At 47.4% G+C, this 25,287-nt stretch overlaps 5 protein-coding genes across 5 annotated transcripts; 1 reads left to right on the plus strand and 4 right to left on the minus strand.

Moving 5' to 3' along the window:
• Positions 1-209: 209 nt before the first annotated feature.
• Positions 210-2,354, minus strand: BHQ10_001809 (uncharacterized protein; the record flags this gene model as incomplete). The annotated part of the gene is made up of 3 exons (XM_040873886.1): positions 210-1,658; positions 1,705-1,850; positions 1,901-2,354. 3 exons carry the CDS (start codon positions 2,352-2,354, stop codon positions 210-212), a joined length of 2,049 nt encoding a protein of 682 aa, XP_040730314.1.
• A 2,611-nt stretch (positions 2,355-4,965) lies between these two features.
• Positions 4,966-6,242, minus strand: BHQ10_001810 (uncharacterized protein; the record flags this gene model as incomplete). The annotated part of the gene is made up of 3 exons (XM_040873888.1): positions 4,966-5,074; positions 5,166-5,893; positions 5,949-6,242. 3 exons carry the CDS (start codon positions 6,240-6,242, stop codon positions 4,966-4,968), a joined length of 1,131 nt encoding a protein of 376 aa, XP_040730315.1.
• A 1,555-nt stretch (positions 6,243-7,797) lies between these two features.
• On the plus strand, positions 7,798-8,974 carry BHQ10_001811 (uncharacterized protein; the record flags this gene model as incomplete). The annotated part of the gene is made up of 4 exons (XM_040873889.1): positions 7,798-7,941; positions 8,297-8,351; positions 8,407-8,824; positions 8,878-8,974. The coding sequence occupies 4 exons, from the start codon at positions 7,798-7,800 to the stop codon at positions 8,972-8,974; spliced, it is 714 nt and encodes a 237-aa protein (XP_040730316.1).
• An 897-nt stretch (positions 8,975-9,871) lies between these two features.
• Positions 9,872-11,038, minus strand: BHQ10_001812 (uncharacterized protein; the record flags this gene model as incomplete). Its single annotated transcript, XM_040873890.1, has 4 exons — positions 9,872-10,298; positions 10,359-10,731; positions 10,805-10,896; positions 10,968-11,038. The coding sequence occupies 4 exons, from the start codon at positions 11,036-11,038 to the stop codon at positions 9,872-9,874; spliced, it is 963 nt and encodes a 320-aa protein (XP_040730317.1).
• Positions 11,039-11,625: 587 nt separating this feature from the next.
• BHQ10_001813 (uncharacterized protein) lies at positions 11,626-23,805 on the minus strand (the record flags this gene model as incomplete). The annotated part of the gene is made up of 5 exons (XM_040873891.1): positions 11,626-11,720; positions 11,774-15,871; positions 15,931-16,020; positions 16,070-23,687; positions 23,758-23,805. The coding sequence occupies 5 exons, from the start codon at positions 23,803-23,805 to the stop codon at positions 11,626-11,628; spliced, it is 11,949 nt and encodes a 3,982-aa protein (XP_040730318.1).
• Between the last annotated feature and the right edge of the window lie 1,482 nt (positions 23,806-25,287).

A 25,287-nucleotide genomic window follows, 5' to 3' on the forward strand; every position in this document is an offset into this window, starting at 1 on the left:
ACTCTAATTTACCGCCTTCTAACCCGCTATCTGCTCAACTTCGACGACCTCCTTCTGATTAGAAATGATTTATTGGGTTGATTGAACTTCAATTGACCCTAGACGCTGGCCAGAATGTGCTATACTCTCTATGTAAGAATTAGAAGTGATACATATGAAAATGTGAAAAGAATGGAACAGGATTAGGTGGTATAGAAGCCAAAAAGAAATCACCGAGTGAGAAAGTCCTCAATCTCGAAGCCGACACGTCTCAATGCTTTTTCCTCGATGTCCTTTGACGGATCAGGCACTCGTCGAACGACCAAGGTGCGTGCTTCGTCAAGCCGTATCTCTACAGGGTTTGGATTACCGGGGCCATGACGCTCGATTTCTTCACACTCACAATTTCGAATGTGTACGATCMCGTCAGGGCCGATGCAYCCCCGCCACAGGGAGGCCATCCATTGCCAATGGTCCAGAAATGTGTAACAGTCATTAACCGGAGTTTTGCAGGCATATGCGTCGGCGGCTGTGAGCTGGTATCTAGGAACTAGTGCAATGGGAATGAGTGATGCGCTATATTGAGACAGCGTTGGTGAAGGGCTGGCTGTTGGGCAGCTACCTGAAGACTCCGGTGATCTGGTGCTGCAGCCGGTTGAAGACTCGCTGGAAGCGGACCCTGAAGATTTCGGGCTGATGAATTGGATAATTTCATTTGAGATGCGATGCCAGTTTGAAATAATGCTCATATATTCGACCATAGCATTCTTCATCTCACCAGGAGCCGATTCGTTGCGAGCAAGGATATCTGGCCCTTCGAAAACTCGGACAACGTATTTTCCGTCATCCATGAGAAGCTGACCAAGATATTTCATCATGACCTTGACCTGAGCTGCGTCCTGGCCGTCAACTGCAATAACGGCGCCTCGGGACGGTGTATTGTCTCGCCCAGAAAGCGGAGGAGATATTTTGGCTAAAAGCTGGATCTTATTCAAGACAGGGATTGTCATCACGCTATCAGTCTGGATGCGAGTTGTAGCAGAAGGCGAACAAGGAGAGTTGCCATCTGCTTTTAATGGCGGAAGCGTCAGACTCGGATCATAATAACCGTCACCTTCGTGTCGTGGTGGCTGTTGTTGCTGGTGAATAAGCCCAGTGTTCGACATCGACTCCACATGACTCCGGAAATAAGCGACACCCGGTCGAGAGACATAAGTCTTTTGGGACGAAAGAGAGTAAGGCTCCGTATCAGGGCTCTCAGTGCGTTGAGACGTGCCACCATTCAAACGGCGACGTTTGTTGTCTACAGGTGCGGAATCGGGTTCTTTCCACTGGTTGCTGAACATACGACGATCTGTATCAGTCGGTATGAGCAATTCATTTGGACGACGATTTGACTTGTCGTTGTTGCCTCGAGAAGAAAAAGAGGATGTGGAAGAAGAGGATCCAGCATGAGGAGACACTGAGCCCATAGAACGACTATTGGTTGGCGGTATGGTGGCAGTCAGGGGCGTATGGGGCGTGGAAGGCGGGTTCATCAGCTTTCCTCCACATCGATTACATGTCGTTGAACCCTGATTGCCCGAAGCCGACCCGTTGCGAGAATTATAGTCACGACCGTAACGTCGTGGCTGATATCGGTAGTCTGGGTACTGTTGTTGATGTCGGGCTTTCTCAGCCTGTTTTTTGTCAGCGGGTACATAAAAGGAAAAATAGGTTACAAACCTCCGCCAAAGCTTTCCATTGGTCCTTGCTTTCCGGTGATAGCGAACGCCACTGCTCTCCGATGATCTTGGAGATCTCCGGGTTTGCAAGTCCAGGATTCTGGGCAACGACGGCCCCCTGGTAATGCTGCCTGTACAGAATGAATGCTATGATTAAGATTAGCTCGTATCACATATCAGTCTTCTGTGACGCATACCATTTCTCGGCCTCGGAATCTTGGGGTCAGGCTGACACAAACAAAATTGCGCAGCCACCTCTTTAGCAGCCTCCAATCTAGTGGGACTGCGTGAAGCCGATCTATCTTCAGCTCCATTTGCCGTCGATTCGACAGTTGCGAGCACTGGAGTGTTTTGTCTAGTTGACGCCGCAGAGAAGCTAGCCGTCAGTTGGCCATTCTGAACAGCTTGCTCCCGATTGATAGCAGAAAGCTGCATCTGGGACAAGGCCGTCGAGCAATTGTCAGGCTCAATGGCTGGTCTGCTCGTTTGAATCTCTCCAACAGAGACAAGTGACATGGCTGCTGCTCTGGTGCGTTCGCTCATATTCATGATTTTGTGTTCCAAGAGACTGCTTGATTGTCTGTGCAGGAGTCGAGCTCCAGGCTCATCGTAGAGCGCCGGTGGGCGTGGGAGGACTCTATCGAAGGACATGACAATACTTTTCCAGGTGTGATACATACAATGATTGAAACACCTCGAAGCTGTCAACGTGTTGAGGTAGTTGACTTGACTTGATATGAGCCAGAGAAAGGGAAAGAAGAAAGCAAGCACAAAAGCACTTATATAGATGTAATCTATGTCTTGCTTGATGCAAAGCAAAAGGGTCAGGTGAGCAGTATCGAAAAGGAGGGGTGCAAAGAAATTCAATGAAAAGAAACGAATATTGACCGTTGAGAAATAGGTAAGAAGCTATTCTGGATATATCCGTCTAGTTGGGTTTGCAAGACTGTTTCGGTTCGAATTGAGTTGAATCTCTTTGATCTCCCTCCCCTCCGCCCTAAACCACAATGGACTTTATGGAGCTAGCTCTCTGCTTGACCTTACTTGCTTGATTATGTGTGCTGTGCACAACACAACACGGTACAGTACAAATACAATAAGGCAAATCGAGGCCAAGCCAAGACAAGTAAAAGGCAACAAGAGGGGCGAATGAGTTAAAACTTGACAAGAAGAAAAAAAATATTCCAAATGTCCGGAACAGAAAAGCCAACTTTTTCGTAGGACAGCCTTTGTTCCGGAACTTATATCATTCGTTCAAACGGTACCTTTTTCAAACCCGTGATCCATATTTAGAGCTGACTGGATGGAATCGATGAAGGAAACTGGGGAAACGTCGATTTWCTTTTTTTTTTTTTTTTTTGCTTTTTTGGATCGTGCTTTGACTCTGGCTTTAGCTTTGTCTTGTATCCTTGACGATTTGCCTAACCCTTACTAATCTGGCAGGTTGTCTGTTTAACTTACTAACCAGATGTCGTTGATAAGTGATGATGATCTTCCGGGCCGTTTATACTCTTTGCTTTTTTATTGTCTTCTATTTTTCAGGATTAATATTTCTTTTCCCATTTCCCTCCATTTACCGTATCCGGTAAGTTTTACACTGTTGTCTTTCGCGGCATACACATCTAATACCGAGACTTTCCCAATTACGATGCAAACAAAAACCCAGTTCCCTCTTCGTCTTCATCATCTTCATCATCAGTCGGTGAAGAAGGGTAAAAGGGCGGAGCAAATAAGAATCCCAACCCTCCAAAAGACAAAAGTGATGAGTGGGAAAGAAGAAGCTGCACCACACTCGAATAGGAAAGGACTCTTGTTTTAAGACCACCAAGACCCGTTCGGAAATAGGATGAATAAAGAGAATGAGTGGTAGGGCAGAACCTTTACCTACCTCAAATCAACTAAAATCCGTTCTAAGAATCAATGACAATAGAACGGATGCCGGACGTATGTAGGACGCTAATTAGGGAGATAAGGGAAAAAAGACGTGCATGCATGAATGACAGGCAGCTTTTTTAACACCTTTTCTTTGTTCTCTGGCTCAGCCTTCTGTCAGCCGCCCGCTCACTTCCCTTCTTCTAAAATCCTTCTCTTGAGAGTCTAGCGGCAAGACAGACGCTGCGCCAAATTCGGAAAGCTGCAGAGCTTTGGACACCTACGCATCTGTCTCTTGACAAGGAGTGACAAGTTGACAGAGTGGCAGCCTGATGGGGAATTCCCTTCAATTACGGGGAACTGGGATGGAATAAGGTCCGTCACCTCACCTAACCTACGGAATACTTTGTTTGGACTGGATCCAGATGTCGAATGGGGAAAAGGGAGAAGGCGCTGCACTACCGGGTGAACAATGATGCAGCTCTATCTTGTCCTGGCCTGAGATGGATGTGTCATCTACACCTGGTATAAGACGGACATGGTGGTACAGCTAGGAAGAAAAGGACAAATTAGTAAACAGTACGCAAGTCATCTATCAGTATAACACCAAGAATAGTTAGATACATCCCAAAATATATACATACATTTCTAGCACATAATATGTAAGTATAATATGTAAGTTATGTAAGTGACAGTATGTCAGGATGTACAGCCCCAAAGCTGTAGCTCAACTACCGGTCTCTTCCAATCTCAAAAGACATGATTGCATCTCGCAATAGAAACAGATTCCTGTACGTAGTGATGTCCGGACTCGACTAGCGCATCGGATCAGGGACACAGAATAATTTAGTACTGTACATTTCAGGCAACACTTTATAGCCCCACAAACAACGCAAAACAACTAGCCTGCCTCATAAAGAATGGCAACTCAGGGGTCGGTATCTCCCGAAATCTGCCAACCACGGTCCTCCAAATTATGTGCTTGGACAGCCAAGCGCGCGTCGGCGGTGTAATAAACGCCGTGATGCGTCTGTATGCATCTGCAGATGTACGTGTGTTGCTGTCAGTGAGTGTGGCAAATGACTGCAACAGACTCTATTCTCGACCAGCGAGAATATTCTCAAGTACAATATAACGTCGTAAGTCATAAATCAGAGCATCTGACCTTGGACTGAATCAGAGTCTTGTCTTAAAGAGGCTATAAATCAATTGAGCGCTCTCCAAGGTTAGACAAGCCCAAACAACCGATCATCTGACCACTAATGAGAGATCAGGTAAATCGCGGCTCGATGCGTGACTCCAAATGTGCAACCTTATGATGGAATTCTGGGGCACCAAATAATAGTTCTTTGTGAATCAAACACTGAGGTCAAGCAGAGTGCCAACTTCTTTATGTCGACTCTGTCGAATTCGAATCTTTGGCCCACAGATTCTCAATCTCGTGAAAGATCTCCGTAGCCATCATCTGATTCGCTGTCGGCCCGAGATGCAAGCCATCCCTGTAAGAATTGAAGATACATTGTCAGCAATTTTCTTTGTTATCCAGTTTTCTTTGTTTCCCAAAACGATTACTTTGTCGACAAGACGTACCAAAACAGGAATCTTTCTGGATTCTCACACCGCTGATCCTGGTTACCCAGGAATGGCAGCCAAGTATTTTTGCTGGAAACGCATGGGTTTTCGACATCATCCCACGGGGTTTGATTTCCCAGCCCTTGTCCATCGAGCATMCCCGCCATATAGAACTGGCGTGATCTGATTTGGTCGTTGAGAAATTCATTCGTGTTGAAAATTAACACCGACCCGTTCCCCCAAACATGAGCCTTTTCTTTGAGTTTGTCGTTCCAGTCGGTGACGATATCGATCATATCCTTCTGTCCCTGAGTTGGGTCGAACGCGGGCAAGAATGTGGGATCAATAGACATCATAAGCAGAATACGGAGGTCATCAGAATCGGTATACTTTTCAAGGCGATCTAGTTGCTGGAAGATGGTATCAAGACTGCGCTTCATAGATTTCTCCATGTCCTCCATCGACACACCGTTGAACTTCCAAATGTCCCATATGAGAAATGACAAAGCGAAAATGGTATTGTTTGTCCGTGCCTTCAAGCCACCGCCAGATGGGTCAGTCTGCGTTGCATTCAGCTCTGCAGCGAGCCATTGGTCAACCTGACTGCGAAGGTCGGGCAATGGTTCCAAGGAACGGGCGGCATCGGAAACGACGGTGTGAAGCTCGGTTTCGTCAACTACAGATCCGCAGACAGAGCTTTGGCAGACATGTTCCCTTTGCGCATATGTCTCCAAGCGACATGGCCACTATAAATGTGAGCTTTGGTTTGCAAAAACAATTTGAAGGAGTGTAATTGCTTACCATTGAACAAACCCATTCTGGCCAGGCTTGTCCTTGCGCGGCTAGACGCGAACCAATGGCACTCCAGGCATCTCCAAATACCACCAGTCTGTGATCGGAATTGGGTGGAATCGTTGTGGTAGGAACGTCATTTACTAGGTCTTCCTCGGCAACCTTGCCAGTCCCCTTCAGGCTCAGTTCATTACCGGCTGTGTAGAAGTTGCCGGATGCATATAAGAGAGACAAAGCGACTAATATGCTGATGAAGGCAAGACTGCCGAGCATATTCAGCCTTGTTAGATACCGCATTTTCATCCCGTCTATTCTGTACACCGTACCACCAGCACGCGGTTAATTCTGGTGTCAAGGGTTGCACAGACTATGAACTTTCCTCGCAAGAATCGTTTGTTCGAATTTGATACTTGATCTGAACAGAGCATATAATCTTGCAGGACGTCGAAACTTTGTAAAACAATGGAGTTGAAAATCCGGATTGGCGCCGAAGTATTGGATGAAACGGAATGTCTAGACTTTGTGAAACGAGAAACGAGCTGAAAAGCAGCCTCAAGGAGCAGAGACTACGAATGCTGGGTATCGAGTAGTTGCAAATAACGCGGTGATTAGGGATATTGTGACAGATCAGAGAAAGAGTAGATGAATCAGGAGAAGACGAAGTGTGCTTTCCTGCACAGTAAGCCAGGCACACGACAGAGTTGCAACTGATGCTGCTTAGTTCGCCCTAACGGTCGGATCGGCTGGTAATCTTGTAAGTTACGTACATCAAATTTACATGAATTTCATGAATTTCATGAATTTCATGAAATGACCGATTTACAGATCAAATCGACCAATAGTATGCTGAATAGATTATCTGATTTCAAGACAGTGACGCAATGACTGCAGAGACAGCGGCAATATGGGGCCCTTTCGGGGATAAGCTCAGACTCCTATTGGACGCTAATTTACATTACGCGTACCTATATCGACTCGTCTCACGTGGGGTGTTGCCGTTCCTGGTTTTCGCTTTTCAGTACGTTGTTGCGCGCCGAGATACTCTTTCTATCCAGCTTGTATTTCCCAGATATGGATATAGAAGACACATCAGGTTGACAGCTTTACTAAGATGTGACCGATCACACTTCATCGAAACACGGGAGAAAAGAAAGAAAACTTGGGCCCTTCCAGTTTCAACCAGGGTTCCGTTTACCGCCCGCTATTATCGGCATACGTAAGCCGCGTCGAAGCAACGTAAGCCAAACACCAGAGAAACGACAACGCACGTCTGCTTCCATTACACATGTAACAACATAGCCTATGTACAGAGACGGTGTGTCTGACCAAGCATCAATTTAGTACTCCCGTACTTCATATCAGAACTCTCAGATATTGCCAAATATTGACCATAATTCGGAGGTTTCGGATAGGATATGAAAACTCTAGATCGCAACTCCACAAAAGAACAAGATCTGCCTCAGCCCCAACACGGTTTGTTTGGCTTGGCAGAGGAAAACCAGGATGTTTGTATTCGGTAACTAACTCCCCGTTACGGCGCAAGCCATACAGTCGGACTAGTCTTCTTTGTGCACTAGTGAAATACCTTTCTGCCTGAGGCATTAATGTCTCGTGATCGCAGGTCACATGACCAATCTAGTCACATGACGGGAGAGCTAGCCCTACGCCAAGACCCTTCTACCTAAATAGGCTAGTGTGTCTTAGTCATCCCGCTGCCCACAATGCCTTAGCGTCGGTAAGCGAAATTTCCCACAACGCTCAGAGACAGAGGAAGAGGATCCGCGAGAGACTTCAACTTGAACATTCGACCTTCGACAATTCGCGTCTCCGTCTTGACCGCGCAACCACCCCCGTCAAGATGAAGCTCAACATTTCATACCCGGCCAACGGGTCACAGAAGCTGATCGAGATTGACGATGAGCGCAAACTCCGTGCCTTCATGGAGAAGCGTATGGGAACTGAGGTCCCTGGCGACGGTCTCGGTGATGAGTTCAAGGGCTACGTTTGTCTCCCTTTCCCATTCATTTCTTCACTTTACAATCGATCGGTACACGGGAGATTCGAATTCTGCATCATTGGGTTGGAGATTGGCAGGGACAACACTTGAAAGGAATTGTAGGATGGGTTCAACACAGTTTATAAAATTTCAGCATATGGGAAGAGACGGGCAATAAGATATGAAAAGGGAGGGGATCGAAAATCTATGAGCCCAGTGATGCAGAATACTCGAATTGCTCGGACTGAATCGATGGCACTGGTTCGAGAATACTTCATTCAATATCATGAATGAAACGGTCTCGAACAAGCATTTCGCACATCCTTCAACCCCTCTGATAGCATTGCTAACGTCTTTACAGCTCTTCAAGATCACTGGTGGTAACGACAAGCAAGGTTTCCCCATGAAGCAGGGTGGTATGTTAACACTCAATATCAGTATGACCCCAAGCCAAACTAATCATTCCACCAGTCCTCCTCCCCAACCGTGTCAAGCTCCTCCTCTCCGACGGTCACAGCTGCTACCGCCCTCGCCGCACCGGCGAGCGCAAGCGCAAGTCTATCCGCGGTGCTATCACCGGCCAGGACTTGGCTGTCCTCGCCCTCAGCATCGTCAAGCAGGGTGAAAATGAGATCCCTGGTTTGACCGACGTTGTCAACCCCAAGCGCCTTGGTCCCAAGCGTGCCACCAAGATCCGTAAATTCTTCGGTCTCGACAAGAAGGACGACGTCCGCAAGTTCGTTATCCGTCGTACCGTCACCAAGGAGGGCAAGAAGGAATACACCAAGGCCCCCAAGATTCAGCGTCTTGTTACTCCTCAACGCCTGCAGCGCAAGCGTCATCGCATTGCCATCAAGCGCCGCCGTGCTGAGGCTGCCCGTGAGGCTGCGTAAGTTCTACTTCCCGATCTCCTTAGTATCTGTCTAACCGCTATTTCAATAGTAACGACTACGCCAAACTCCTCGCTTCCCGTGTCCATGAAGAAAAGGCCAAGCGCAGCGAACTCCGCAAGCGCCGCGCCTCCTCTTTGAGGAAGTAGATGCTTGTGCGGTGTTGAATCGGGAAATGGAGAGGGGGTGGAAATCCAAAAAAGACGGTTTCTGGGGTTTTCTTTTTGACATTTCCATGTTGTATTAATGAAAGAGAGAAAAAAAGCCCCCCGAATCGAAAACACATAACTTCTTTCTTTCTGTTGTCTCTTTTCCTACTCACATGACCCAGAGGCGGGATATACCAGGAGAGTATGAAGGGAGGGAAAGGACAATGAAAAAAATCCCATAATGATGAAAGGAAACTTTACAGGCGCAATATTATTCTTTTTTTAGAATTTTTTACTTAAATCCTGTCTTTTCTCTTCATATTATTGCAGCGGGATGGGCACAACTCGTCGCTTTGGGAGGATTTTACAACGCAACACAACAAACACATACTCTCGAGAAGTTCTAGGACAGAATAGAATTTTCTCATTTTTCTTTTATCTGAATGTCTATCGGTCCTCTCCGTCTATGAGTCTCCTATAACGCCAAAGTAGCTCTATCATTCGCACTAGTTGCTTAATTGTTGTGTGCTACAAACCAGAGCATGGCCATGTCAGGCCAAGGGACATTAGGATATGGTATGTTTTCATTAGACTGAGTATTCACTCGACCTGTATTTGGACATCGTAGTTATCCTTTGGGATTGAATCTCTGCATACACATTCGATGTTGGTGTTGTTGAGATTACCTATAGATGCTTAAATATCGAAACAGGAATTCGCTATCTCATTATTGAATATGAATCTGAGGTTGATATACATCAGCAATAGGAAAAGTACAGACAGAAATAGCAACAACAATAAACAGAGATCATGATATATCATTTCAAACATAGAAGCGGAACGAAAACCCCATCACCCTTTCAATATGCATAGCAAATACAGCAGAAGTCATATATTTTACTCAACAGCATGCGAGAACAAGAAACTGACAGACTCGCCATTATGCGTCCTCCTACAGGCCTCCGCCAACGTCGCACTGATATCTATCGTCTCAATCTTGTCGCAAGCCTCCTTCTTCTCCGCATGAGGCACGGTATTCGTCACAACCAGACGACGCAGACAGCTATTATTCAGATTACTGATAGCGTTGCCCGAGAGAATTGCGTGGGTCACGATGGCATTGACTTCTTTTGCGCCGTGTTCCATTATGGTGTCGGCTGCCTTGACGAGCGTGCCGCATGTATCAGCCATGTCATCCACGATGATGGCGACTTTGTCCTTGACGTTGCCGACGAGGACCATGCGGGAGACCTCGTTGGGGCGCGCGCGTTCTTTGTGGATGAGTGCGAATTGGAGGTCGAGGCGGTCGGCGATTGCCGTTGCTCTATATCCAGTGTTAGCCAAACCTCAAACCTTATCATATCGAAGGAGGGGAATAACGCACCTCTTAGCACCGCCAGCATCAGGACTAACAATAACACAATTCGTAACATCCAGATGCTCCCGTATCCACTTCAACATACTAGGCTCAGCATAGAGATTGTCTACTGGCACCGTGAAAAATCCTTGAATCTGGCTGGCATGAAGGTCCATGGTGATGATATGGTTTGCGCCGGCAGTTTGCAGCATGGTAGCCATCAATCGAGCGGTGATGGGTGCTCGACTCTTATCCTTCTTGTCCTGGCGCGCATAAAAGAAATTGGGGATAACGGCGGTGATCCGTCTGGCTGATGCTGTTTTGCAGGCGTTGATCATGATAAGTAGCTCCATGAGACCGTCGTTTATATCGTTGGGTTTTGTGGATTGGAGGATGAATACTGTGAAAAAGACTTGACGTTAGGACATGACATGATATGATGTTCCGTGCGGAGTTGAGAGAAAAAATCGTACCATCTTCGTCACGAACACTTTCACCTATGGTCACACTCGTTTCTTGATTCGAGTATTGGAGGACCAGAATCTTGGTCATTTCAATTCCCAGTCTGTTCGTCAATTAGCCTCACACATCCTTGTAGCCTATGACAATATCGTCAACAAAAGGGTGATCACTTACCTATCTGCCACGAGCTTCGCAAGCTCGGGATGACTGTTTCCAGTCAAGAGTTTGATACTGTTCGTCGCCATTATGTAGAAATATCACTGGCGCAAAATGACAATATGAAAAAAGGTAGAGTACAGTTGAAAGCTCACTCGATCGACGAGAATCCTGATTGACCCCGCGGAGCGAAAGAGTCAAAAGTTTCTCTTTCCCCGAACTTTTTTTGCCATGTGGGGAGACTGCCTGTTGCGTCCCTCACCGCCTTGGGGCTTCCTTAAAACCTTCAAGTATACTAAGTAGCTACAAGTACAAGAGAATGGAGTAAAGTTGACTATGTTGATTGAACTATCGATATATCAATAATTCAGAGGATGTAAAGATAGCCACAAGTTCGCTCGTATTCAAAGAGACTGACTGACCTGCACTTCAAATCAATCCCCCGAAACAACGAGCTCTGCTCAGGCCATGTCAAAGTCCTTCTAACTGCCCATGAGAAGGACATGAATCTAAAATACAAAGGCCGTAAAGCGTCTCTGATCCTTCTGATGCTTTGCAAGAAACAAGAAATAAAAGTAAAACACAATTTAGTGGAAAATTACTCAAACAAACAAGCGCCCTCGCATGCTAGAACAACGTGCATAACCTTGAGATCATGATAAAACCCCAGTTATTTTTAGGCAAAGCCAAAGTAATCGCCGCCGGCAGTCATGGCTTTATACAGTCGTGAACGGAGATCCTCGTAGCTTTCGTACTCGGGCAGATCAAGTTCTATTAGGCGAATTAGTATCCGTCTCAGCATGTGTTGAGAGTGTATAACTTACGGTTGAAACATGTATGAGAACTTGGCAGGCGTTCCTTATTGCCATAATCCCGATGAATATTGAACCTGCTGAATCCATTCATACCTTCCAGCTCCTTGAAACCATTGAGTGGAACTTTACTCGTGCCGGTCACGAATTGGAGCAACTTCGCACGCTCTTCTTTGTCGAATGACCGGACTGCTCGCCAGAACCATTGAATCTGTTGCGACGAGGCAGAGTAGTTGTGATACTCCGTATTGTTCTTCCAGTCGTCAACGTCAATCTCGGGCAGACCAGAAATGAGCAGCTCGAGCTCTTGTTCATTGAAGATTGATATGAGATCAGGTGGGATAATATCGTGGAAACCTTTGAGGAAATTTTCAAGTTGTTCCTTGACAGAACCAGCCAGTTTGTATTCAACTACTCGCTGCACGTACTCCTCCTTGTTTTCCTGTGTCACGGGAATGTTGCGACCATTTGGTATGAGGTCGATAACCTGGGTCTCGCCGAAATCGTCGGTCTCGATGGCGAAGGTTTCAGTGATGATATCCGTGATATCGTTCTCCAACATCCACAGCAAAGATTTGTAGTAGTCCAAATCTAGCGTCTCCATATCTTTGATAGACACAGACTTTCCAAGGATGCTCTTGTACACAGCTCGACTGAAGTGACAATCAAGAACACGGCCTTCGTAAAGAGCCTTGCCAATGATGCGGCCGATAAATTTGAAGAACATCAAGTGTTCAGTGTTGACCCCACTCAATCGGTTTGGATGGAATGTTGTTCGATCAGAGGCAACTGGGATGAAAAGCGCATAATTGGGGTTGAACATGCCACGTGCAAGGACTTGGAACCATTCTCTCGTCACACCACCGGCATCGACACCCTCCTCGCCATGGAAACGAATGTTGAGTTTTCCATACTTGACTTCCTCTGCAGTCTTGAAGTACAGACTCTTGAAAGAGTCCAAGAACACTTGGTCTCGTCGAACAGAGAGTTGGAGAGGAGGATGAGGTTGTCGGACTTCGGCGCCCCGCGAATGGATGCGGCGGGTGAAGTAGTTTCGCTTGTTATCAAACTCCAAGACCTTCGGGTTCTTGACGAGCAGAGAGAATGTTCCGCTCATGAGTCGTGGGTTCTGACGGACAAGCTCGTTGAGAATCTTACGATGCTCTTCAGTAAAGTTGAAGAACAAGTTCTCCATTCCGGGGCCAGTTTCCGAGGTAGGCGTTGCAACCGAGTGTTCCCTAGTGAGTCGCGAAATGGGTGCATCCTTGAGGCTTGTGTTCTTGCAAACAACCATGAGAGCCTCAATCAACGGAAGTAAAGTCGTGGCGACGTTGAGCATATTCTCCTTTTGTCTAATGATTGTCAAGCACGCACTAAGCTTGTTCCAAAGAGGGCCAAATGTTGAGTTTTCGTATAATGTCCTAAGAACATCCTCTTTGGGTGCGGATTCTGGTTCAGCGCCCTTGACCTTGTCAACACGATTGGGATCAAACAGATAATCGAGTGCTGTCAAAATACGGAGCAACTTGGCTTGGTCGGAGCTAGCGGGTGAGAATTTCGACAACGCCAACCCTTGTACATCCGTGCCAGAGCTTGCTTGTTCGATATGCGGAAGCAATTCATCAAGATTGATCAAAATTGCTTCGCTTAAGGCCTGTGCTTGAGAGATGAGTTCTTTGCCGATGACATCCTTTGCGCCGGGAATCGCTGATAGATTGTTGATTGTCGAGAGCGTCTCCCGGAAAGTCTTGCCATTGCATTCACGGGCCGCAAGAATACCCACCACCAGCTGCAAATTGTGATCTGGAATTACTGGAGGTTCTATAGTCCGCTTCTTCGACTTCTCCTCATTCGCGCTTGGATTGGTGCCCGCAGCATCGGTAGCTTCAGGCATATCTGTATCATGTACCTCTGTAGCCTCAACAACGACATGACCTGAATCGTTCTCGGTTTCATCGGGACGCTGCGGTTCCTTGCCTTTGGAGGTTTCTTCTTGTTTTTCTTTTTCACGTCGAAGAAGAATAGTGAGAGGCTGAGTTACAGTGCTGAGAAGATGGGCCAGTTGTTCCATGCAATTCGGGCTTTCCATGATCATGTCTCTATCTAACAGCGAGAGAAGTGCATTGAGAGGATATCTGTTGTCCTTGGCCTCCTTTCCTTTGCCTTTGCGCAAAGCTCTAAGTTTGAGCATGGAAGCTGATTCGTGTTCTGTAAGGAAGAACCAGGATATGTGTGGATTGTACTGAGTCAGGAAAGAAAGGGTGTCAAGACATTGTTGCACAACAAGAAGAGGCGTTACGTCGTTATTGGCACCACTCGACGCCGGAGGGGCTTGATTGCGCTTGGCTGACTGAGGCGTTTTTTGAACGGGGGGCATTTTAGCACGTAGCGACAAATGAGCAAAGCTCCGCTCGATCGCTGCTGCGTCTAAGCTTCCGTCTTGGAGGATGGACAGAACAAGGCTGATCGTTTCTACCCGGTTTTGGCGATTCTCACAGACATTATGGAGGATGTCGTGTAACTGATGGCGCGCATTACCTTGTAGAGGCATGAACATCAAACGAAGTAGCGTGGCAACTCCAGCCTTGTCAAGAATCTGCACAATTTGACGGCGTTGGGGCTTTTTAGTATCATGTTCATGTACCTCATCTCGCTGTCGTTGCTCTACACGGCCGACATCTCCGAATTGTGCAAGCCGCCTTCCAGGAAGTGCACGGGCTTCTGTCAAGAACTCCGGTCCTAGTGTAGCTAGAATCTCATCGGGCTGATCTGCCAGCACAGACTGTCGCAGCGAAGGATCGAGGGTTGCCATGAAACTTGCAGGATCCATTTCTTCTGCGTGAGCTGGGGCTCCGCTCGCAGCAGCTTGTCGACGAGCAGACTCTCGCTCGCGACGTCGCCGAGCTGAGGCTTCGGCTTGAAGAATCTCCTCTCTAATTTCGGGCGGTAATGCTTCCAGGAACTCCTGGCTGATATCTGTAGGCTCCTCTCCAGAAGCAACGGCTTGAGATCGCTGTTCAGCCAATTGTTGCATAATGACCTCCTCTCTGAGATCTTCCGGCAAAGCCTCTAAGTATTCCGGATCAATGTCCATGCCTGTAATTTCTACTTGACGACCGCGTATATTGGTATAAACCCGCTGCGCTGGTTCGGAAGGTCCAGTTTCTTGAGCTTCAGCGGCGGCTTCGGCTAGCGACTCTGCACTGTCAACATCGTTCATAGGCTCATCAACCTCCTCAGCCTCTACGATAGGTGCTCCATGTTCGGCTTGTCGTGCCAACTCTTCCTGGCGCCGAGCAGCCTCCTCAGCCTCTTTTCTTCTTTGTTCACGTTCTTCTTCCTCTCTAGCGAGACGATCGGCTCTCTCCTTTTCCAATCGCTCTTCCTCCCGGCGTCTGCGGGCTGCTTCCTCTTCGGCTCGACGCTTCTTTTCTTCTTCAATGGCGGGGGGCACGAGAACACGCAATAGGGAGTTGATGACACGCTGGGTCTTTTCGAGGTGGTTACTGCTGAACAGAATGCGAGCCTCCTCTTGCCACCTAGCAGTTGTCGTTGCTAGAGCAAAGCTGATCGACTGCGATGGATCATCCCGAGATCTGCTAGATGGAATTTGTGGTCGTCCTAGTTCAAATATGCTTTGGAGCTGATTCCCAGGCAATAATGCGCGGCGGTCAACATGGACATGAATACCATCTGGTCGAGTAATGACACCAAAACCAGGGCCTCCTTGACCTTCAATGGCTTGCATGATGGCGTTCATAAAGCTTACAGGCGTGTCCATGGAAATGACGCGTCCTGCCGACGTTGAATCTACTCCATGAACCCAATCCGTGAAGGCTTCAGTGCCCGGGCCACGAATTTGCCCAGTGCCGTCAGGTCCACGATCAGTACGGATGAGGAGCGGATTCGTGCCATCGTCGGTGTTGCGAGAGGTTATTTGAGAGCGTTGAGAGCGATACGGGGGGATAGGAATGATTCCATTTCGGTTGAAGCCACTAGGAAAGCTTGTCCATGCTGGTGTTCCACGTACATGGCGATGATGGTGGTGATGATGATGGCGAGAAGTTGGTGGTTCCTCACCATCCCAGCCCCAGGGCTCCATGTCCTCATCTAAGAAATTGTTAGATATGATCAAGAAAGACAAGAATGAAGAAGGAAAAAGTAATTACCATCAATACCTTCATCGTAAGAAAGTTGATCATCGTCCATATCATCCATTCCTTCTTCCAATTCATCAACTTCATCTTCTTCCTCTTCATCTAATTCACCTATTAGCCTTGTCGAGAGCCAATGGCAGTGATGACTTACCCTCTTCTTCATTCATTCCATCAACAGCCAAGTCTTCCTGTGGATCGCCTCCCAAGCTGTTCGTTGGGAAATCGTCCATGGCACCCGCTGCTTCATGGATAACACGGAAGAGGTTCTCAAATCGCGATCCTTCAACATGAGGGTCGACCTGTCTCAAGTCACCAAATTCACTCTCAAGCTGGTTGAGCATTTCGGCTGCCTCTTCATTATCTTCCGACATGTCCTCGCTTTCCCATTCATCATCTTCATCGCCCTCTAAGCTGTCATTATCGCGATCGCCAGTAATCTCCCCAGCCATAATCTCATCATCTTCATCATCGTCATCCATGTCTGAATCATCGTCATCTTCGTCGTCTGAATCACTGTCATCATCTTCGTCTTCGTCGAGAAGGACCTCAATATCCATGCCGGTATCTCCTGGCAAGCCCTCAATAGGACCACGGCCATCAAGATCCTCATCTTCATCGCTGACAACCTCTCCATCATCTTCGGGAAGATCTTCATCGTAATCCATCTCATCACCATACTCATCATCGAACATCTCATCATCTTCTTCAGATTCCTCCTCGCTAGTGTCTTCTTCATGATTAGGCTCCAACATGCCCAGGGTGGAATGGCGGAAGAGATCTGGAGTTTCTTCGCGACCATTGTCGATATCCGAGACAGATGTCGCCGACGATATTTCGTACTCTTCGGTCTCGCCTGAAGTTGAGATACTTGAAGTTTCGCTTAGTATGACAGCAGTTTGCGTCAGCTTGTTCAGAGGCCTAAGAATGTATTTGATGACTCTTTTTGATGCGGGGAAGTTAAGATCGACATCAGCAATTGAAGCTGTCAACGAAGAGATAAAATGCTTTTCAAACATCGTCTTGGCGAGTTGTCTTGTAGACGATGGGAACGTCGTGTCACCGCTAGCAAATGTATAGCCGCTAAGCATTTTGTCAAAAAGATCTGCTAGGCACATCAATCGCGAGTACTTCATGTCCAGTGGCTCAGTGGAGGACATGGCGTCTTTGTATGCTTTCAGAGCGTGCTCAAGAGCAAACCTGCGAACGAACAGCAATTCAGGCTCTTCTTCCTCGTCTTCAACATTTCGCCGTCTATTATTTCCACCGAACTCGCCCGTCTTAGTGCACAATGCCACGAGCACTCGCATGGCACAAGAAGATGTGTTGCTGCGCTTCTTGGAAGTTACTGATTCGTCATGCTCCAATGTCCCTGTAGGCACTAGAGTATTGAGAAGGTAGTTCAGAACTCCTCCACGAGGTTTGGAAGGCGTGGTTGCCATAGGGTCTGCCTTGCGGGAATAATTTATAAACTCCACTTTCGTCCGGTTGTACGAGGAAAGCAGCTCAGTCAAACATTGAAGAAGGAAGCATCGGTAAATGTAGATGGGGTGGTCATCTGCTTTGAATGTTGGCTTTTCTTGCTTCTTAGTATCTCGAGCAGCACTGAGATCTGCAATTGAGGACGATGGCGATGTTTCAGCGACGGACATTTCAGACTCATTCTGTGGCTCTGGAATATTTGCAGTGCTTCCTTCCACGGCCTCTGAGGTGGAATCCTTGTCGTCCACATCACGATAGGACAGTAGTTCAGACAACAAGTAATGAATCACGCCGTCGGGATGCTCGATTACTGGCGGCTTCAGCTCGACGACTTTGCCCTTGTCTTTCGTTTCCGAAGGTTCCTTGTCTTCAACGGTATCCACAGCTTTGTCTGCAATATCTTTGCTCTCTGGTGCTGTTTCGGATTTGGTGACTTTCAAAGCTAGGTTCTGAGGCTTCTGACTTGGTTCGAAACGCTGGATTTTGAGTATCTCGTTTGTTACTTCAACAAACAGTTCGGGGGACCTCAAAACTAGATGGTACATCTGTCGCACATAAGCAGTCGTATCTGTCTGCCTTGAAGACCTAGACTCGAAGCTTGCAGTTATCTCGTTTCGCATGATTTGTCGAACAGTGTCATCATCTTCCACAATGTGGCGCAAGATTAGCATGAAAGCACCCTGTAGTTTATCATTGGAAGAGCTTGAGAGCTGTTTCAACATGACAAAGAGGCGTTGAAGATTACGTTTCTCGCCCATACGAACTGCAATGTGCCTAGCTCTTGTGAGAATAACAAGAATTCGACACACTGATAAGGCAAGACTTTCGTCCTTTCCGACTCTAGGTAAAACCTCAAGCAAGGATTCAAATAATTGCACCTTCTCATCGGTAGATAGCAGAGGTTGCTTGAGAGAAGCTGGTCCAGCATCTATAGGCTCATCGAGTGTTGAAGGAGCGTTCCACTGAATCTGGGGTGGCTGAGCATCGTCCGACAATAATTTCTCGATGACTAGCAGAACTTGTCCGACCCATGGTGAGGATTCTTTTGCTGCCTTGTCAGAAACAGGAATCTTGATGAACTCAAGTAGAGTCAAGAAGCACTCTTTCAGCTCTTCTATCGTTGCTTGGTAGATCGATCTGTCCTGGAGAACCAGCGCCAGTAGATTAGCGTAAGCCGCAATTTTCTTACCAGCAGGCTGGACATCGTCATCAATTTGTAGTGAAATCAGTGACTGCACCAAGGTTTCACCGACTTCCTTTCTGAATCCTTCTGGGTCCCGGTGTTTCTTCGTTGCGGATGCAATGAGATCGGCTAATTCAAAAGTGACATCGTGGTGAACATTGAGAACATCGAGACATCGTTCTATCATATTCTTCCGAACCTTGTCGCGTTCCGCATCGAGATCTTCGATCGTCGTGATCTCACGCCTGCGCAGCTCTGTTGACTGGCCTACGGACTCACTTGGGGCACGACGGTGCATTCGTGACGAGGGATCATTTTGAGACTCGTTTAGCAGAGCTTCTGGATCACTGAAATACCGACTGAGTGCTCTTGTAAGAAACTCCGCATTGCTACCGGCTTCATGATCCATATTATTGTTGGAGCTACCGTCGCCTTGCACTAAGCGAGGCGGTCCTTCACGAATAATTCTTGCTAAAGCATAATTGGTATCCGTCACCGACAAGTTAGAGGTTGCATCAGCTACTGGTGCTTCTTCAGTAGTTGCGTTGGTCCTTCTGGTCGACTCTAAGTCAGACTCTGGTTGCAGTCTTGGTGGTGGTCGCAGCCAAGTCTGGGCATGGCAGTACTCATCTGCTGTGGCCAAAACATTGTTGCAACGGAAAAGAGCCTCGTGAGCTAATTCCAAGTCATAACCTCTTTCGACAAGCGTGTTCAACCGCTCTTGGTTGAGGAAAAATTCCTTCTTCGGATACTCTGAATAAAATTGGTGGCCATTTATCTTCTGAACGACAGCCCCCTGTTCATGTTCACCATCAAGAATAGAGCGGAGAATTTCAACAAGACACTTCACGATAGAACTCGAAGCTCTATCGACGAAATCGGAACTCCAAAGCTCTCTAACCATGGGTAAAACTTCCATTCGCAGATCCACCAGAAATTGACCAGCACTGAAGTAATCAGGGCGGTCTCGCTCCCGCTCAGTGGATGCTAGGGCCTGCGCCTGGCTTGACTCCTTGGCAGAAGTAATCTCCGAGAAGAATGTCAAAATAATCTTCAAMCCGCCATAGGCTGATGCAAGGCGAGCCGATTTGTTGGGGTCATCAACCCCTCCGGCCTGGGGTGCTAAGGTGTTGATTTCTTGTAAAAACAATCCACAAAGATTTCTCATCATACTCAAGCCATTCTGTCTCTTGAATGCAAACAAAATGGCGGTTAGGCAGTGAGAATGAGATCGTTCAACGGGTGCTTCAAACAATAATTGAGTGAAAGCAGACAATATCACAATGAGGTACGAAAAGCGATCCTTCACTTCCGAAGACTTATTGGGAGCTTCCAGTTGAAGTTGACGAAGTACAACCCCGGCGATGGCATCAGCCACCATTGACGCATTCTGTCTGGAGTAAGTGTCAGGACGACGCTTCCCAAGGATACCATGTCCAAGCAGATGGAAGAACCCCGAGATTGTCGTCGGCAAAGAGCTGAGGAGGTAGCGAAGGGTTTGTGTGTTTTTGAACGCGGGCTTGTGATCATCTTCAGAGTGAGCACCTTCACCTGCAGATGCAGCTGGTGCGGTATCAGATACCTTATCATCTGAAGCAGTCGGTGCTGTAGAAGAAGTTGGTGGAGTTGGTTCGACATTGGACGGAAGATTTCGTCTGTCATCACCAATGGACAGCCCAAGCGCGTCGTTAGCTTCGTCACTGCCCAAATCGTAACCCCGCACCTTTGTAGCTTCAATCCAGCGTTGCGGTAAGTTCTTTTGTATAAGTATTTCGTCCCACACACAGGCAGCGTGAAGTTGGCCTAATGATTTAACGAGATTTGTATACTGCTCTGTCAGATTGACTTGGGAAAAAGCCGATGTTTGTTGGCTAGGGCGTGTTTGATACATCGGAGTTGTGTAAATCTCACGAAGAATATCAGTCAGTACATGTGTGGCAACCAAATGCTTCACATAATACGTCCCTCGTTCTTTCGCTAGCCTATCACTACCTTCGATTGACTCAGTGTCCATAGCATCTCCGAGGTCGGGCTTCGTTAATGAGGTGAAGAATCCTTCCGGTTTAGGTTCTTTGTAGAAGTCGGCAAGACATTCAACAGAATCTTGGGTCCGCTTGACTATTGATGGTATAACAAGATGAGGCTTCGTTTCGGCCATCATGTGAACCAACTGAGTCAATTCATTGTTTGCCTGGCGACTTTGAAAATCAAAAGTCAAGCTGGGCAGAGTGGCAAAGTCTAGAATAAATTCAACGCCTCCGGTCTCAATGAAATATGTGCAATTGACCTGGTTCTCGAAGAACGCTCCTAGGAAACGCATCACAGGATAGATGTAGTTCGCAGCAGTAAGTCCCCACTCGTCTGCATCTGAGGGAGCAGATCGAATAGTTCCCAAATCTGAGTCAGTGATTGGGCCAAGTTCAATACTACCGCCATTGGGCAGAGTTCCTTCCCGCAACGCAGGGTAAGAAAATTGCCCATCACGCTTCACTGTGTCCTCGTATGACTCGCCAATTTCAGTGAACAGGCCGTACTTGCCTCCTAAGACTTTGAGATTTCCTTGTTCATCAGAAGTCCATAATTTGGACCCGGCGCCCTTGTAAGCCAGCTTCTTACACAACAAACCAACACGGGCTACCATCACGAGGACGGCCGACATGACGGATTTTTTCAAAGCCGGATGATGCCTGACGAGCTCATCAAAAGTCGTTCCCAGAGACCGGACTAGATTTGCGTCCATACATTTAACATGCACGGGGCTCTCGAATATCTCAAAATAGCTTTCTAGGGCACCTGAAGATTGGAACAGCTCTAGTCCAGCCGCATTGAGACAGATGGCACCGAAAGCCTGCGGGATGCAAGACATTGCTTCTGAGGCAGGTATGATACCACGAGCCAGCTGCTGATCGGGAATTCGAGATAGGCGGTGGGAAATATTTGCAGCAGTCGAGGAAGCGGACGAAGGAGCACCAGGCTGAGTCGCAGAATCGATTTCCTCGGTCATCACAGTGGCATCAGCTTCCGGGGTCTTCAGCTCTATCAGAGTAATGGCTTCCAATAGACTCTTGCTAAGACCGGCTTCAGCGATGACAGCATAACTAGTGGGTTCGTTGTGTATGAAGCTGCTCAAGATGCTGACCGCTCCGCTCCAGACATGGGAACCGAATATTTTCGCATTTTCGAAGACGAGTCGGAGCGCAATCAGCAATGGAGGAGAATCGACAAGGTTTCGTAACAATCGATCAAAGCCTCCACCGTTATGCTGCATAATGTGATTCACGAATCTGAATAGCCATCTCAAGGATTGTTGTTGAAAATACGGAATGTCGTAATCAACCGATGGGGTGCGATACTCGGTCGGTATACCAATTCCCTCATTGACATTGTCAAAAGCAGATTTGGTCTCAAACCCTATCAAATCGGAAATCGCATCGAAGCCCTTAGCGTTAGCCAATGTCCCAAGGGCATCTCGCACAGCGTGTACGAATGTATCAAGAAACTCTAGAACACGTGGGTAGACACGTCGTGCCTTTTCTGTGCGTAGATTGAGAACGTCCACAAACATAGGAATCAGGCCAGCGGCGATCAAAGTTTCGGGCGTTCTTGAACTTGAACCTGGTAACGTCCGGAGTAACAGAAGTAGTGCGTCTCGCCAGTCATCAGACTCTTCGCCATCATCCTGGTCAGCAGAGAGCTCTGCAATTGCCTTACGGGTCAGGAACATGAGGATTCCGTGGTTGACGTTGACATTCAAGGCTGCGCAGACATCAGCAGACCTTGATTTGTGTTTCGTGAGAGCATCCAAGGCATATAGAGCTGCGGTTTGCGTGCTTCGTAGTACTGTAAGATCTCCGCTAGCGCCTAGATGAGCCAACTCAGCAAGCTGGTAGGTGATCTGTAGCCGTTTAGGCTGATCTGAATCTAGTTGCAATATTCTCTGCTGCATAATAGCTTCAGGATATAAGTATGCCAGGTTGGTAAGTGCAAGAATCCGGATGGTCAAAATCTGTTCACGAGTCAAGTCAGATTTCACTAAGGACTGGGCGACCCGGGCGCGGTGTAAGAAATCGTATTTGGACTCCGTCGGAACCTCACTTAGTTTTGCCCCAAGGATGGTCTCCAATGGGCTGGCTGTAACAACCATTGCAGGTATTTCGATCAATTTGGAATTCCGAGTGGATTCCCCTAGTCTAGAAGATGGCGTGGCGCCGTACACGGGAGACTCTTCGTTACTAGACATACGACTAAGGCGAGGCGTAGGCATGGTAGCGCTTCTTCGCAGTGGCGTAGGGGTAGATGGAGCTTGTTGCTGATGGGACTGCTCGCTTGACTGCGTTTCCGTCGGCTGCTTCTCTTGATCAGCAACACTAGGGTAATACACAGCACGTATAGTTCCCCATTCTTCCCACCCATCTTTTTCACGCAAAAGTACAACCGCGTCGTTGGCGTCGTGTCTTGTCTGAACTGCCTTCTCCTTTGCTTTCACAACAGGGGCGGTTGGTGCGGCTGGTGGCTTTCCAGACATAGTTGGTCTAGGAAATGGCGACGAGAGTTTTTGTACCCTGTCTAGATCAATATTGTAATGGGCAGCAAGCAGGGCTTGTTGGAAGTGGGTGGCGCTTGCATTGCGTTGCCGAGCGTGGTATCGTTGTGCGAGTAGAAGAGCAAGTCGAAGGGTGGTTATCAAAAGGGAGTTTGATGTTGTGTTCAACAGGTCGTTCAGTCGATCACTGCTGCTGTATAGACTGCGATTCCCACACTTCTCTTGTAGCAGCTGTGAAAATGCTAGAATAACCTCGACAAGTTCTCGATCGCCCTCGGAGCCGTAGCCAAGGCCGTTGAGTATCTCATCGACATTATCGTCCTGACCGGCGACCGCATCCTCTAAGACATATCGACCAAACGGCGTCACTTGAGGACCGATATTTAAGCCATAACGTTCAATGACAGAAGCCAAGATATCGTCGAATCGATCTAGCAGAGGTATCCAGTGATAAAGATCGCCTCGTGGAAATGGCCATGTCCGTGGAAGGGTCCTGAGATGTGATGGAAGCTGAGCGAGCGGGGTCTTGGTCGCAAGCTTAATAAATTCGGACAGATATGGCGACTTAAGATTGAGTTTGGTTGTCAGTTCTCAGATCATCAAGCAAATTCATCGATAAAATCTCTTTACATACAATTGTAGCCTCATGCTTTGAGCCTGCCGCCTTCTTGATTCTCCCCATTTTATTGGATCAGGAAAGAAATGGCCACCATGGGAGAGAAGTTAGCTCCCCAGGACGTGGGTTGGCGTTGCCAGTCTCGGAAAAAGGTGCGCGGCACCAGTCGATTACTGAGCAGGTGGATGACGTCTTGAGGTAGCTCTATCTGAAGTATCAGAATGAAGAATGAGGTCGTAATACACGTTCGATGACAAGAGAACTCCTAGGTAAAGGATATATCGAGTCGAAGTGAGCTGAAAAAGTGAATGTGGTTTTAAGGTCGATATCGAGCAAACAGCTTCTAGAAAAAGCCTGTACTTGGGAAAACGGCGGGAGGAAGGCAGAGCAGACGGTGCAGGTCGGCGCTCTGAGAAACCTCTTCAGCGTTTATGCTCAAGCCAGAAGGAGTGGAATAGAGGATAAAGAGAGTAAATTTCGCTCTTTGGGAGAAGGGAGAGAGGAAAAGAGTTTGATGGGGCTATCAGAATGAAAAAGAAGTTTGAAGCTGTTTGATGTGAAGGTCGATGTTAGCGCAGGTGGGGACTTTCCTTTCCGCGCGGTGGTCGACCTTAGTGAGGTCTTGGCTGCAATGACATAAACAGCCCTCTCCAACTTAACATTAACTAGTTAGTTACGATTAGGTATCTTCTTCTACGCCTATCTATCTCTAATTGCTATGTTGAGTTCATGAAACTTTACAGTGTCTTTATAAGTTCACTACAAATGCTATCCAAAATATGAAGTTCATCTAGATTAACCGCCACTCGGGTCTAGTTCACTCTGGGCAGCTTCCGGACCCTGACTGGATTCACAACCATACCTTAGTAGGTGCCCAGTTTCAACTCATCTTCAAAGTGATTGCAACTTTGAAGCACTTCTACCCAATGACTTTGGTGGTGGCTCATGATCTTCAATGAGATCTCGCCCAGCTATTCAAGATATTCAAGGCTGACAGAGCTGCTTCAATGTTTTCTGGTCTCCTCTACAGAGCTGCTACAACATATGATATATTTATATCTTCAAATGTTGAAACCAAACCGCCAACGTCCTTCAGCCCGATTGCAACCTTCAAGCCTGTCAATCAGTTGAAAGATAATTTATGCTATGTATGCTGAATTCAGCTTTCGAGTCCGATCGACAAATCTCGGAACGTGGTTTGATATGCTCTGCCATTCACGGAATGCGAAGAGATGCCGAAGGCATGGAAATATCGCCGGAAATATCGGGTGTCCTCTGTCATTCTCGAACAATTCTTTCATAAGACATATCAGTACCCTATCGACAGCGAAGAAAAGCCCAATCAATAGTTATCAAGAATATCTCCAAATGCTTTTTCTCCAAATGCTTTTCGGCCGCATATCGGGTGCAGTTCGAAGCACCCCGTAGCAACGACAAGATGTGATACGTATACCAAGCATTTGTGATGCATAGACAAGGCCCCGTCAATGTTGTATGTATGCTCTCGCGTAGTCACAGGCAGAGAGCAAGGGCAGTCGACTAGTTATC

The sequence above is a fragment of the Talaromyces amestolkiae genome (genome assembly GCF_001896365.1).
Source record: "Talaromyces amestolkiae strain CIB chromosome Unknown scaffold2.1, whole genome shotgun sequence".
In the NCBI taxonomy this organism is placed as follows: Eukaryota; Fungi; Ascomycota; class Eurotiomycetes; order Eurotiales; family Trichocomaceae; genus Talaromyces; species Talaromyces amestolkiae.